At 39.7% G+C, this 13,914-nt stretch overlaps 1 protein-coding gene across 1 annotated transcript in view; it reads left to right on the top strand.

Moving 5' to 3' along the window:
- Nucleotides 1-13,914, top strand: part of ADCY7 (adenylate cyclase 7) — a 33,498-nt gene that overhangs the window by 11,553 nt on the left and 8,031 nt on the right. Inside the window, exons 9-18 of the mRNA XM_084215405.1 lie at nucleotides 2,981-3,113; nucleotides 4,384-4,569; nucleotides 5,774-5,817; nucleotides 6,380-6,460; nucleotides 7,386-7,458; nucleotides 8,244-8,341; nucleotides 8,974-9,058; nucleotides 10,610-10,747; nucleotides 11,889-11,951; nucleotides 12,622-12,660. Coding sequence (XP_084071531.1) covers nucleotides 2,981-3,113; nucleotides 4,384-4,569; nucleotides 5,774-5,817; nucleotides 6,380-6,460; nucleotides 7,386-7,458; nucleotides 8,244-8,341; nucleotides 8,974-9,058; nucleotides 10,610-10,747; nucleotides 11,889-11,951; nucleotides 12,622-12,660 — 940 coding nt within the window. The remainder of the gene's footprint in view (nucleotides 1-2,980; nucleotides 3,114-4,383; nucleotides 4,570-5,773; nucleotides 5,818-6,379; nucleotides 6,461-7,385; nucleotides 7,459-8,243; nucleotides 8,342-8,973; nucleotides 9,059-10,609; nucleotides 10,748-11,888; nucleotides 11,952-12,621; nucleotides 12,661-13,914) is intronic.

The following is a 13,914-nucleotide window of genomic DNA, read 5'->3' as shown; positions in this document are numbered from 1 at the left end:
ACTCAGAAATTAAAATGCACCCTGATGGGGAGTATCCCAGTAAGGAGAGTCTGGAGCTGTTGTTTGTTGTGCATTTGCCATGGGCAGAAGGAAGGGAAGGGAGTGGTGCTGAATGGGAGGATTGAGGCTGAGCAGGAATACAGCTTGCCATGTGCTGCTGCTCAGTGATACAAGGATTGCAGCCGAGGTTGGCCTCGTAGCCTTTTTAAGACACTCATTGAACAGAACAAATGTAAATACTTTTCAAACCCATCAACATTTACATTTTCTTTGTTTAGGAAAGTATACTCTTTTCCTGTTTTCTAAGTGAAATTTAAGGATTAGAATTCATCTAAGAAATCCTCTTTTTTCTTACTTATTTTGGTAGTGTCGTGGTTTGATGCTGGCTCAATGCCCCCATGAAAATTTGCACTAAAAAAGGCTGTTACAAGACTTTAGTTTTTCATTCCCAAATCAGACCATGGAGCTTTTTTTGTGTCATGCTAGTCTGTGCAAATTGGTTTATTTTAGTAAGTGTTTCTAACCAGCAACGTTATAGCTTTTCTTATTATTTTTTCAGACAGCTTTTAGGTATATGCTTAAACTTAAAAATTTAAGTGGTTTATTAAGTGACAAGAGTATATGAGTATCAGAATACTTTGTTGCATTAGTGACAGAAACAGAAAGAAAACTTCTTGGAACTTGGTTAACAGTTATGCCACCAGCCAGGCTGAAGGGTTTAGTGTGTTGATTCAGCGTGATTAAACAAGAATACAGAGTTGTAAAGTTTCTTTTGTTGGTAAAACAAACAGCATGACTCTGAATATGGCACAAACCCACTTTGTTAGTCACGTTTGGGACCTCTGCCTAATCTTGAAAACTCTGATTATTCCTGTATGACTGTCAGGTTTATAGTTGATAAGCTGATTCCTGGTAAGGAATTAAGCTGGTTCAGTTTGTCATGCTGATCCGGAAACATTTTTCTTATTACTTCCTCTACCTATAGCTGTGTAGTACTCACTCATCTTGTATTCCAAAACTGGCCAGAGGAAACATCTTCCACTTGTGGAAGACTGAGCCTGACAGGGTGGAAGGGGTATTATTCACTATGCAAGTGTTACGTCGTATTTTTTTCCTGCTCCGCAAGGAATTATTTGTTGGGGATTCCTCATTCCAATGTTAGCTAGTCCTGCTCCTTTGGAAGCAGTTTTGCCATTAGGAGGCAGCCAGAAGTTTAGTTTAAAATAGGAAGCCTATCTATTTTGAGTCTAAAGACTTTTGAAGGGATGCAGGACAGCTTCTAGCTTGTTCTTCTTCCTTGTGATTTTAAAAACTACTTGCAGTCATAACAGCATAATACACTACTTAAGCAGAAAGGAGTAGCATAAAACCAAAACTAAAAACGCATTTACGACCAATTCTCTCTAATGTGTAAATGCCTGGAAGCTCAGCACGTGTTATCCTGCTGTCAGCACAGGAAGCTGGGCACAGAGTGCTGGGTGTTCTGTCCTGGCACAGCAAGGGCAGCAGTGCGTGCTCCAGCTTGCCTGGGAGAGCAGCTCTTGGTGATGTGCTTATCCTGGAACCCAGTGAGCAATTAGTAACTGCTGAGAGATCACTGGCACCTAACTGGGAGAGAGGCTTGCAGTAAGACTGGAAATGTCCTACGCAGTGTGTGGTTTGAGGGAGGGGGGAGAGGAAGCTTGGTAAAATGGTGGGTAGTGAACAAATGTACTGCTTTTTGGAGGAAAGGGAAAAGCACGAAAAACTTGCTATAGCACATGCCTGTGTTTTAAGGCTCAGGGCACAGACATCACCCAGAATGCCCCAGTCTCTGGGGAAGAAAATAATGCTTTAGAGCAAACTTTAAAATTTCAGATTTGAAGGTTCACTTCATTGCAAAAGTGTGTAGTCAAGGTTACAATTAAACTTTTTTTTAAAGATAATTATTAGTAAACAGATAAAAGCAGGCAGCCTCTGCAATTCAGCTCTTACTGTTGGCTTCAAAGTACTGAGGAAGTTTTTATTCTTCCTTCTTAGAAGTTACAGCCAGTAGTTTTCAGATCTTGGACACATTACCTTCATGCAAACCTATGTCCAACTCTGGGAAGGAGAGGTGGATGGAACAGTGATTCCCTTGCTCCCTGTAGTTAGGCAGCAGTGCTGTGCACTGCCAGTTTCCATTCTGGAATTGTGCTTTTCCCAGCCCTGAGCTAATGGATTGTAGGACGGAGTCTAAGCATGCAGTGCCAAAGAACAGGGAGAAAAGCATGGGAAGATGAACAATGAGAAAGTAGAACTGCTATTTTATGAACTCCCTCCAGTCTCTTGTGGAGGAATTATATGGAAAGCTATTACTCATAACTTATGTGGAAATACAGGATTTGAGATACTGAGTGAAATAATATTTAAGGGGAAGTGTGACTAGGTACAGAAAAGTACTGGCTGCTCTCCTCAGAAGTGCATTGCTGTTGATGCTGTGTTGTCCTTTCCTCGGGTTGTTTCAGTCAGAAAAGGCAGAGTTTGAGTTCTCCTCAGAGTTAACAAAAAACCTCCCCCAGCTTTCTTTTCCCAGACTTTGTGTCTCCCCTCACCCTCATGCATTTCTAGCACAAAGCAGCCCTTGCTTGTGTTTTGTTCATGAGTTTTCCCTGCAGCTCTCACAACCTGCCTGTGAGCCTGCCTGTCTTGTGAGTCATCAGATCTCCTTTGATCACATTTCTTCTTGTTTCATTTACTTCCCTGCTTATTTCAATTTAATTTTATACCAATACTATCTCATTGTGGGAAGTGTTTTTTAGGACACTTGCTATGAATGATGTACTATAGTAAAAGATTGCAAATATAATTTTAAGTACTGGCAGGATTTTTCAGTTGGCTGCCAAAGCAGGGTATGTCTGAAAAGCAGAAATGTCAGCAGGGGCCATTGAAATGTAAATGAAATGCTTAATGTGACCTTTCTGTGAGTGTTTGGGTCTCTTGTTCTTTCTCCCTTTCTCAGCCGTGTGCACATCACTGAAGCAACATTAAATCACCTAGGCAAGGCTTATGAAGTAGAAGAAGGGAATGGACACCTGAGGGATCCTTACCTTGAGTCCATGAATATCAAAACCTACTTAGTGGTCGATCCAAGGGTATGTATTTGTTTTTAAACATAAATATTTATTCAAGTGTATATGCATATAAGTAGGTAGGTTTCTGTGGTGCATACAGCTTTTTCATTCAGGAGCAGAATCAGAGCATGGTGTGAGTCACCTGAGTAGCTTGGATTTGGGAGTTCAGATCTGAAAGCACATCCTGCTTTTTTATGACATGCCTATTACATTGGAGGTAATAGGTGTTATGCTGAAACCTCTTATGTGACCCACTTAGAGTAAAAACACATATTTGACTATGCATTTGTGTGAAGTGTCTCACAAACCCAGGTCAAAAGATAAGGAAGAAGAAACGAAAGGTATTCACCTTTCATAGCCACCATGGTGGCTACTATGTAGCCACTTCTGGCTGAAATATTCCCTGTAAAATACCTTCAAACATCTTCCTCACTATCTGAACAGTAAGATTCACCTTCTATTCAGGGTGTGAAGTTAGCAACTCTGGGTTGCTCCCTTAGAGCTTGGTAACTACAAACACCTGGAGTATTGTTATTTTGAATTGGCTTGTGGTTGATGAGTAAAATGTTTCAAATGAGAAAAGAATGCAGATGAGAACTTTTTTTCTTCCTGATCTCTACAGGAAGGAATAGCATAGAGCCACTTTTAATTAGCAAGAGCTCCCCCCCCCCCTCCAGTTGCACACAGCACACATTCTCAGAATGAGGACCTATGTCTATTAAAATGGTCTCTGCTCCCTTGAAGACACTTGTGAAATGTTAGAGAATTATCAGTCATTGATGTCTTGGTTTATCGTGCAGTTCTCAAAGGGTATTGCTGTACACACTGTCTGTGCTGCCTGACTCAGCTCCTGTGACACAGATATAATCTAATGTGGAGTCTGTAATTTGTGGGATCTCCTAACCACTGTTTTGATACACCCCAGCAGCTCAGGAGTTTGGCACCTTTTTCCCCTGCTGTAGTGCTGACTGCAAGGGAACCGTATCTGTTCATAAGATCCTGTGAGCCCTTGCATCACTGTACATAAACCTGGAGCTTGACTGTTGCAGTGTTGTAAGCCAAGGCTGGTAAAGGCAGCTGAGGCAATTCATTGTTTCTGCTGTGATTTGCTTTAGCTCACCTTAATCAAACGAGATAAAGGAACTGAAGTTGGCTGACACGTTGCTGATGTGTCCAGAGCCCCACAAAACGTCAAGATTTGAGTCTTAAACTACTCAACACGCAGAGCTTCAGTATTCCGTAATCTGCCTGAATTTCTGTTTTGTGCCTGAGCGTGTTTTCTTTCTGTTAGTCCAAGCAATGCGTCTCGAACAACCACCTCCCCAAAGCGCGGGTGAACGACGGGCTGAAGATGCGCGCCTCGGTGCGGATGACGCGCTACCTGGAGTCCTGGGGCGCGGCGCGGCCCTTCGCGCACCTGAGCCACCGCGAGAGCGTCAGCAGCGACTCCTCGGGCTCGCAGGGCCGCCGCAGGAAGGTCAGCCACGGGTGCTGGGCACCTGCACACCGCTCTGGTGCCGCTCCACGCCTGCCTTGGGCGCCCGTCCCTCGCTCCCTGTAGTTAGGCAGCAGTGCTGCACGCTGCCAGTTTCCATTCTGGAATTGTGCTTTTCCCAGCCCAGGGCTAATGGATTGTAAGTCAATGTCTAACCCCTCAGTGCCAAAGAACAGGGAGAAAAGCATGGGAAGATGAACAATGAGAAAGTAGAACTTAAGAAATGCTATTTTATGAACTCCCTCCAGTCTCTTGTGGAGGAATTATATGGAAAGCTATTACTCATAACTTATGTGGAATTCCATGATTTGAGATACTGAGTGAAATAATATTTAAGGGGAAGTGTGAATAGGCACAGAAAAGTACTGGCTGCTCTCCTCAGAAGTGCATTGCTGTTGATGCTGTGTTGCCTTTCTCTCGGATGGTTTCAGTCAGAGTTTCTGACTTTCTTCTTCTGTCAGACCTTCACCATTCTCAGACTGCCAATCTCTCTAGCACACTATAATCATAGCATATCCTCAAAGCAAAACTATCTATTTTTCCTATTATTTTTCCATCTTGAGGTCCTGCCTGGTGCATGTAGTTTTGTAAAGAAAACCAAACAGATAGACTCACTCACTACTTAATTGAAATGTATAGAAAATAAGTACTTCCTCCACATGCTCTCCTGGCCAACTGGATTTTATCAGTAAAGAATTTTTAAGATCAAGAATTCTTAAGGTATTTAAGATTTTAAAATACAAGAAAATTTTTTCTTCCATCTCCTCTTCCAGAAAGCTGGAAGTAGATGTGCATGCTTTCAGGTGTTATCCTGGAGCCACAGCTGTTGTAAATTTTAATTTAAGCATCCATCCATTCATTCAGATGTGTGGATGTGGTTTCCAGTCTGCTTGCCTCTGCTAGTGCTTGCTTGGTTATTTTGCTTTGTAGAGATAAATGAGAGGGAAAATCTGTTTAATTATTTTCTAACAATCTTTTTTGTCAGAAAACACTCACTTCTCACTTGTTAAAACAGCAAACATTGCTGGAAGTACTGATTTTTAGAAACATTTTTGTTTGAGAGTGGTTCTTGATTTCTTTTTTTTCTGAATAAAAATGGTTGTGGCAATTTCTTGTTTGTTTGTTTCCCATAGTTGTTTCCTATTCAAAGAGTGTCTAACTTATTAAAAATTCCTATTTTATTTAGGAAATACCTTTGTGTTCTACTGGGCGCCAGAGAACTTCTGATAGGTTTGTCAAGCACCTTCTTTTCTTTTTTTTTGTGCTCCTGTGCTCCTCTTGCAGTTCAGTGTGCTGTAAGGATGTGATCATTTGGCTGATTAATCACTGTGTGTGTGGTACTCCTGCTTTAGAAAGGTTAAGCTAAATCTTTGGCCTTTGGAAGATTTCTCAGCTCATGTTTGTTATTGTTAGCAGATTCTAAAAGGAGCTTCTTTTCTTACTGCCCCCCCAGTCATTCAGATTCCATTTTGCTTGCTGGGCTGCAGCAAGCAAATTTATATTACGATATTACAATGGATAAGAATTGTCAGTGGTACCTAGCACTGAGTTAAATGAGGAGCAGATTTTCACTTGTGGAACATTCCCTCAGTTTGTCAAAATGCTGTCTTGAAAAATGCATGATTTGGGTAACTAGAGAAATGCTTAGTCAAGTGCTCCTGGGTGTGTTTTTAAATCAGTTTGGAGCATTCTGGTTTAGCTTTTGCCTGCCCCACTGTGTGCTGAGAAAGTGTGCTCTGTACTCATTACTTGTTTCTGAGTATTTGTCACACAGACGACTTTTCATCCTCAGAAATTCATCTCAGAAGGGAAGGATAGAGGAAGATATTTATGATGAAATGATGTCAACCATTGAAGGCCTCAGTTCAACTACGTATGCAGTACTTTAATTTATTCTTCATCTTTTCTTTGAGATTACCCTGCAATCTCAATTTAAGCCTAGATATAAAATATATATATAAAGTTATCAGGAGTTTTGTCTTGCCCTTTTTTTGGTCTTTGTTTTCATTTAGTTTCTGTTTTATTTTTAAATTTAAATATGAGAGTCATACTGCATTATTTAGCAAGAAGCTGGGGATCATTCTTGCTGTTCAATGTTTTCTTTATTAGAGCAAGAAGTGTCATGAGATGGGGTGCTGTCCTGAACAAAAAACTGCATATAAAGTCAAAACAGTTTGGGGGGTAATAAAGTTACTTTAGTGTCTGGTCCACTGAAGGCAAATGGTCTGTCAGGAGCAGATAATTCCTTTGGCAGTGCATTTGCATTTAAAGGCAGACTTACACAGGCAGTATGTTAGTGGTGGTTTGGTGTTTTTTTTTTTTTTTTTGGGGGGGGGGGGCTTTTTTTATTTTGTTATAATTTAAAATTCAATATTTACATTCCTAACAAATTCTTAAAACATTGGATTACAGAAGAAAAACTCTTTCTTCCATCTAAATGCTGGGAAGGCTGTACCTCAGGTATTCCTTATAGGAGCCTGATATTATTTAGGGGAAATTTTTGGAGGCTGTGAGCCTCTCTAACGTCTGCTGCTACACTCTCCTATTCTTTAGCCTTCAGGAAGGTTTGGAGCTACATTTTTCATGTACCTGGCAGATGTTGCTGTCTGTGAGTTGTGGATCAGCCTGTCAAATGAGTAAAAACGTTATGTTTTTACTGCTTTGTTCTGCTGTGAAACAGAGGGCTTGCAGAAGCAGCAGTGTGTTGGGAGTGGCTGTGGGTGTCAGGTGCAGGAGGATTTTGTGTCCTGTCCTTGGCCCTTGTGCTCCTGGTGACCCCTGTCTCTCTCTGGCTGCAGCCCGTGGTGTGGCAGGTCAGATGACTTCTGTGGATTCTCGCTGATCTTTGCAGAACCTGGTCTTGAAAAAGAGGTTGGTAAGAGCAAAATAATCCTTTCTGGTCTTTGATTTGCCCTTCAGAGCAGCATAAGAATGTGTTTGAAATGTTTTATTCTGAAAGTGGATTCTGGAGGTGACTGCACATCCTAAGACGTTTCTGGTAACTAATGGAAAGCAGATTTCAGGAGTCATTTGAACTGGTCATTCTTCCTTGAGAATGAAAATTCTGGGCTTAACTAAGATTGTCTCTAATCTGTGGTCAAATTCTTGCCATAAGGGAGTTAGTGGGAGTTTGATGATTTTTTTATATAAACTACTTTCCTCAAAAGTAACGAGACTTAAAGAAAGAACAAAAAAAAGATTTCTGTATCCATAGTAAAACACTTTGTTTGCTGTGGCTGTTTCATTGTAGATATAATGATAATATTTGTTAGGTGCAGTGCAGTTTTTCTGTTTGAATAACTGCTGTTAAATTTACTGTGCTGTGGATGTTGCTACTGGTGTGGGTCTGCACATACACTTTAGGTTTACTTCTGTGTATGTCCTCTCCTGATAAGGATTTTGACCATGGGCATCTGTGGAGAGCTGTTTTACATACTGTCTAGGCTGGAAATTTGGAAATTATCCTTTGGCCTGGGCTGTTTTTTTTTGAAAGATGTTCAAGTGATTGTTTCTTTGGGTGGTGGTCTTTTGCTCTGCTTTAGTATATTTTTAATGATACAGTATAGACATGTATATATATGTCATCACAAGAATGTAATAAAATGAAGAAAAAACATCCCTGAAATGGCCCTGATGCTTTGTTCTCTGTGTTTCAGTACTGCACCATTCCTATTCTGAAGCTCAAGAGTTACTTTGCGTGTGCCAGTTTTGTGTTCCTCTGTATATTTGTGATCCAGATGCTTATCATGCCAAAGTAAGTGCTGATATTTTAATTATTTATATTTCAAATTAACCAACAGCTGAAGTGCATGTGGAGGTTCTTTCTGGAACTTTTTGGAGTTCCTGAGGGGTTAAGTTTAAGAAACATACATTAATTTACCCCATGAAAAAGGATTGCATCCATGTTGCAGGCATAAGGGCCAAGATGTTAATATGAAAATAAAATAGGAATATTTCTTTAATATTTTGTTTGCCTAGTACACACAGGGAGGAGGTCAGTTAAGCAAGAAATACTATTTTATAAGAACAGTTGGCTGTAAGGACATTGAGCAGTAGGAAAATGAGATTTAGCTGGTTGAACTGTGCTCAGTGATCCTTTCCTGTAGAGCTACAAGGAGGCAGCTTTGAGCTGCTAGTCACAGCTCCAAGAAAGCAGAGGATGGGTAATTCTGAAGTGTATGGCACCTTTGTTTTTTGTGGCTGTTGCAGTGCAGTTTCCATGTGCTTTATGCACAGGGCAGTGGCTCAGGCCATCAGAGCAGAATCTCTTAAAGCAGGGATTGTGCAACAGAGCAACCGTAACCTGTGTGATGTTAGTCATTCAGTGCTATTTGAAGAAAAATCATATTTAAACCTGTTTTTTTAGTGCTTTCTTCTTCTGTTTAGAACTGCAGAACTGGGAATTTCCTTTGGAGTTGTTGCAGTCATCATTGCACTTATTTTGTTTGTGTGCTTTGCTGAGAAATGTCTGGTAAGTTTGCTTTTAAAAAACACTTCCTGTTTTCAAAAGTGGATGGATATATTTCATCAACTTGGTCTGTCTTTTAGGCTGATGAAATTTTAGTAATTCAGGAGCTTGAACCTCAGGTTACCAGAAGATTCCATTGCCTGAAACAGATTTTCATGTCTGAAAATTCTCACAGTAACTCAGAATTATTTGAGTGCAAGAATAGATGGATAGGAGGGAGGACATGGGGTTGGTTTTTTTAAATGCATTTTTATGTTTATCATTAATAGTAATTTTGGTTTTAAATACTGTTATTCTCTATTCTGGAAACAATATTGAAATAAGTTGGAACAGAAGATCAGTTTTCATAATAATTTATGAAGTGCAATGAAAATTGCAAACATATGAATAATTTATTGGCAACAATTTCATGGCTGTTAGAATTCCAAATTCACCATTACATCAAGTGGGACACTTTGCACTTGTAGTTCCTTTTTCTTTGCATTATTAAACACATGCAATTACTGTTTAAAAATATATAGTGACAGAGAGAGCCCATAGTCACAGAGAGTTCAATGATACAGAGGAAAAAAAAAAAAAAGTCCTTCTCAGCTCAAGAACTGCCTGGAGGCAATGTGGGGAGAGGGAAGGGATTTTAGAGAAGGGATTCTAGAATGTTCTTTGCACTCATCAAACCAGCATTGTGCCAGAGCAAGGATGTGCAGCACCAATGCACTGCAGAACCCAGTGAGGGGATGGGGCTCTCCAGGGGAAGAAAGAGTCTCTTACAGAGCCGTGGTCAGGCTGTGTAAAGGGGAAAGAAAAAAATAAGAGAATATTGCACTCAGGACATGGGATAAAGATTTATGGCTCATTCAATTGTATGGTTTGGCAGATTTTTGGATTTTATGTATGTATAGTATTTCTGTATGTATAAACATGAATTTTTGCATATATGCCTAGAGAGGGGGGGGGTGTATATGCATTCATGTGTTTTTTTTGACACGTGTAGAAACACATGGAGAAAATAGAAAATTCCAGGACTGCAGTTGCATGAGACTTAATTTTTAAGCTTGAGAGTGTTCTGGTGTAGCCAAATAATGGAATCATGCTTGCAGTCATTACAGTTATATGCTTTACTGGATTTTTTGTCTATGGCAACAATTGGAGGACATAGGGATAGCAAGAATGGGGACTGTCCAGAGTTCATTTTATTAATCTGAAAATGTAGTTCCAAATATAACATTATAGCTCTATAACTATAAAAGTACAAAATTTTTACTGCATTTTTATTAACTTTTCTCTAGAACTTTCAAACCATAATTCTGTGTTTTTAAAGCACGAATTCAGAAAATTTTAGTACCCAACCCCTTTGAAGAAAGGAAGCATTGTCTCTATTTTCAGTTGAGGAAAAGTATTAGACATTGACTCAGAATAAGGAGATTCTAAATTAGAATTCCAGCAAAGGCTCTTGACACTCTCCTGCAGAAAAAAGGTCAATTTTATATTTAGAAATATTTCTTTCCCTGTATCAAAGTGTTATCTGTTACTGAAACTAATTAATTGTGTTTACAGAAGTGCTGCTCAGACCGGTGGCCTCTCCTGCGCCATCTGTGTGCTGCCTCAGAAAAGGTGGAAACGATGCCTTTACTTAGGCTGCCTCTAGCAGTCATCACTATAGCTGCCTTGCTGATTATAGCCATTTTTAATTTGGTAAGTAATCACCTGAATTAATGAACTTCTTGTAAAATCCACAGTGTAAGTAACTTCCTGCTTTCTTTTCATTAAGTACCAGATTTTGCTGCTTTTTCTAACACCTGACTTACAACACGAGTTGATCTGCACAGGGATAGCGCATGATGTCAAGAAAAAGCTTTAGAAATAAAAGCTCCTCGTTTGTGGAACTGAAAGTACACTTGATAGACTTCAGTTCTACAAACTTTTCTGGTTTTCAAGGCAGCACTTATAGCAGTTCTTGATTGTAACCCTCATCACTAAGATGTTTTCCTGTTTTAATGTGGTTTGAAATGTTTGGCAGCGTCAGGCAAGCAGTTCACTGTGGTATTTGCTATTTGCACTCACAGGTAGAAATGCGGGTGAGGGAGGGAAGAATATAGCTTGGCTCTCTTCTAAAAGCAAAGGCATTGGGGATAGGTACTGCTGGAGTAAAGTGGAAAGAGCATCTGTCTTTTAAATTTAGTTTGAATAATATGTTGCACCTGGGGCATGGACATTTGAATAACTGTTCTGTTTTTTTTTTTTTTTCTTAAACAAGCTCTGTGTGTTAACAGTTCCACTTAACTAATTGTTAACCACTAAAACTGATGTCCTGATCCCATGTGTTCATTTGCCTTGCCACTCTTCTGATTCCATGGGCAGCTCATTCTGAAAGCAATACTGCAGAAAATGCTTAATTTTCTTTCATAGGGTGCTTTTTTGCTGGCTTAGGTCCTTGAATGGATTCACAGTGGTGTCATGTGAACACCACCAGAGACAGACTGAAAGAAAACAGGAACAGCAGCTGTGAAACTGGGGGGTGAGACAAAACCACATGTTTGTGCCCGATAGCTGCTAAATTAACATAGCCATAATGTAAACCTTTACCCCCAATTAGAAAAAAAGTAAATTTTAACTTTCTTGCAGCTTTAGTGTGCATATGTTTAGTACAACTACATGGGATGCAATTGTATTTCAAAATTTATTCAGTAGCAGTGGAAAGACAACCAGATCAATACTCTTTGTAAAATACATAGGGGAAAAAAAAATCAGTGATTACCTGCTAATTAGTTTGTATGCTGGTTTTATTGATGCATTTTGTTTTGTGGTTTTTTTTTCTTCCCTCCAATAAATCAAGACTACGGAAAAGAACAAACCTGCCAACTTTACTGGATCAAATGACCTGAGTGCTACCACCTATGTGAGTAGAGTACCATCTTAATTTCTAGGATTGAAATGAAATGAGTCTTGGATGGTGGGTATAGAATCATAGAACATCCTGAACTGGAAGGCACCCACAAGGATCATCAAAGTCCAACTCCTGTCATGTAGGATGATGTCATGATGGATGGCAACATTTTTGTACTTTTTCTTTTTATTTATAAGGATTGGGGTTTGGTTTTTTTTTTAGAACATGAAGACTTGCTCAGGACACAAGGCAGTTTTAAGGGATATTTTGTAATTTTCTATATAGCTTTCTTGTGCATCCTTTAGGGATTTTCAGAAGTCTGGAGTATGCATGTATAAAACTGAAGTTCTGGTTTATTTTGGTCTCTCAGCATATTTGAAAGGTGGTCTCTACCATTTCTGTAAGGGTAAATGCAGCACTTACTAGTGACAGAAAAGTATTATTTCTGGGAATTTCACTTTTTATATCTTTAATGCCAAAGTAGTGTTCTATTTTGAGTTCATCCAAATGTTTGGGATGCCCCTTTGTCATCTGGCCACTCCTTTAGATGAATGACATGTTTTTGAATTATGTGTGTGAGGAACATTTTATTCAGGTTCTTATGACAAATGATAAGTTACACAAATGAAATGCACATTGTGCTCACCTGGTAATTTTTTGTTCTTGTATGTTTGTAAATCAGGTTTTTGGAAACACAACTCACTCCTGCGTAGAGGAAACTGTAAGTAGTGAATGCATCTTACTTGGGCCTGATCTTTGAACGTGGTGTGCATTACTGACAAATGGCAGGTCCTATTGCTGTATAAAAGGAATCTTTTTTAGATATCTGACAGCAGAAAAAATGTTCATGAAATCAAGATAATTCAGCTGCTGTTGTTGTGCTAAGTAAAGTATGGCTTTGCAGCTTTTAGAAAAAATTTCAGACTTAGAAGTAGGTCTAAGTCTTTAAGGAAAAACCAGCAGAACGGGGTGATGATAATGTTTGAGTCTGAAAGATGAGAGCTGTACTTGCAAGTGCCCCAGTAAAATATGTTTACAGAGTGAAAGGGCTTAAGTGGTTCTCCCTTGGCATTGTCTTACATAGTGGTTCCTCTTTCAGAGGTTTGGTTTGAGATAGTGTTCAATATCTTTTGGAGGTAGACTCAATCTCTTTAGGATGACAGAGTTGGTATAATGTGTAATATATGGGCACTGATTAGGAGTTGCCTCCTAAATTGTTCTGGTTTCATTCACTTCAGTAGAAATGTTAATTATTTAGCCAAGAATCTCACAGTTCAGTGGTAGGCCTGTGCAATTGCAGGAAAACTCTGCTTTGTGCATAAAGAGAAATGAATTCTTGAGGAGCAGAAGCTGAGGTAATTTTGGAGCTGCTGTAGCCTGAAGGATGCTGGCTGAGCATCTCATACCTGTGCCCGTGGCTGCAGGCAGCAGTCTGTCTGCACCACACTCTTGGTGCCACGTTTGGTGCTGCCAGCTGCAGGCTGACCCTGGGCACTCTGCCTGAGCTGGGATTCCCCTGGCAAAGCGCTCAGCAATTCCATCAGGGGGACACTAGCTGTAGCTTGGTAATGCTTGTTAGCATCAGTCACAGTTCTTCTGAGGAGCTGTCTCAGGCTGGATACCCAGTCAGTCTCCATGTGTTATTGGTGTGGGAGCTGGGAATGGGGCATCTGCTCTAGGTTACAATGGGAAAGCACAGTCAGAACAGGATTAGAGTGCTGGACTTGCTGGTTCTATGGACTGTGAGCCTATTTTAGATTACTCTCAAACTTTAAATAAATAATTGCTTAAGTTAATAAACTTCAGGAGATAAATTCTCAACACTTCAGTTTTTATCTGGCATCGCTTACTTATGTTGATTTTTTGTTTAAATATTTTTGTTTACTCATAACAAATTATAAAAGTAAACTAAAATCAATACTAAGTTCATCCTTTTAGTGCCATTAAAAATAAAGCTTTAAGTGATTGCTATTTC

Source organism: Fringilla coelebs (genome assembly GCF_963513975.1).
Source record: "Fringilla coelebs genome assembly, chromosome: 14".
Lineage (NCBI taxonomy): Eukaryota > Metazoa > Chordata > Aves > Passeriformes > Fringillidae > Fringilla > Fringilla coelebs.
The sequence above is the reverse complement of the archived record's forward strand: the minus strand, read 5'-3'. Positions and strand labels throughout refer to the sequence as shown.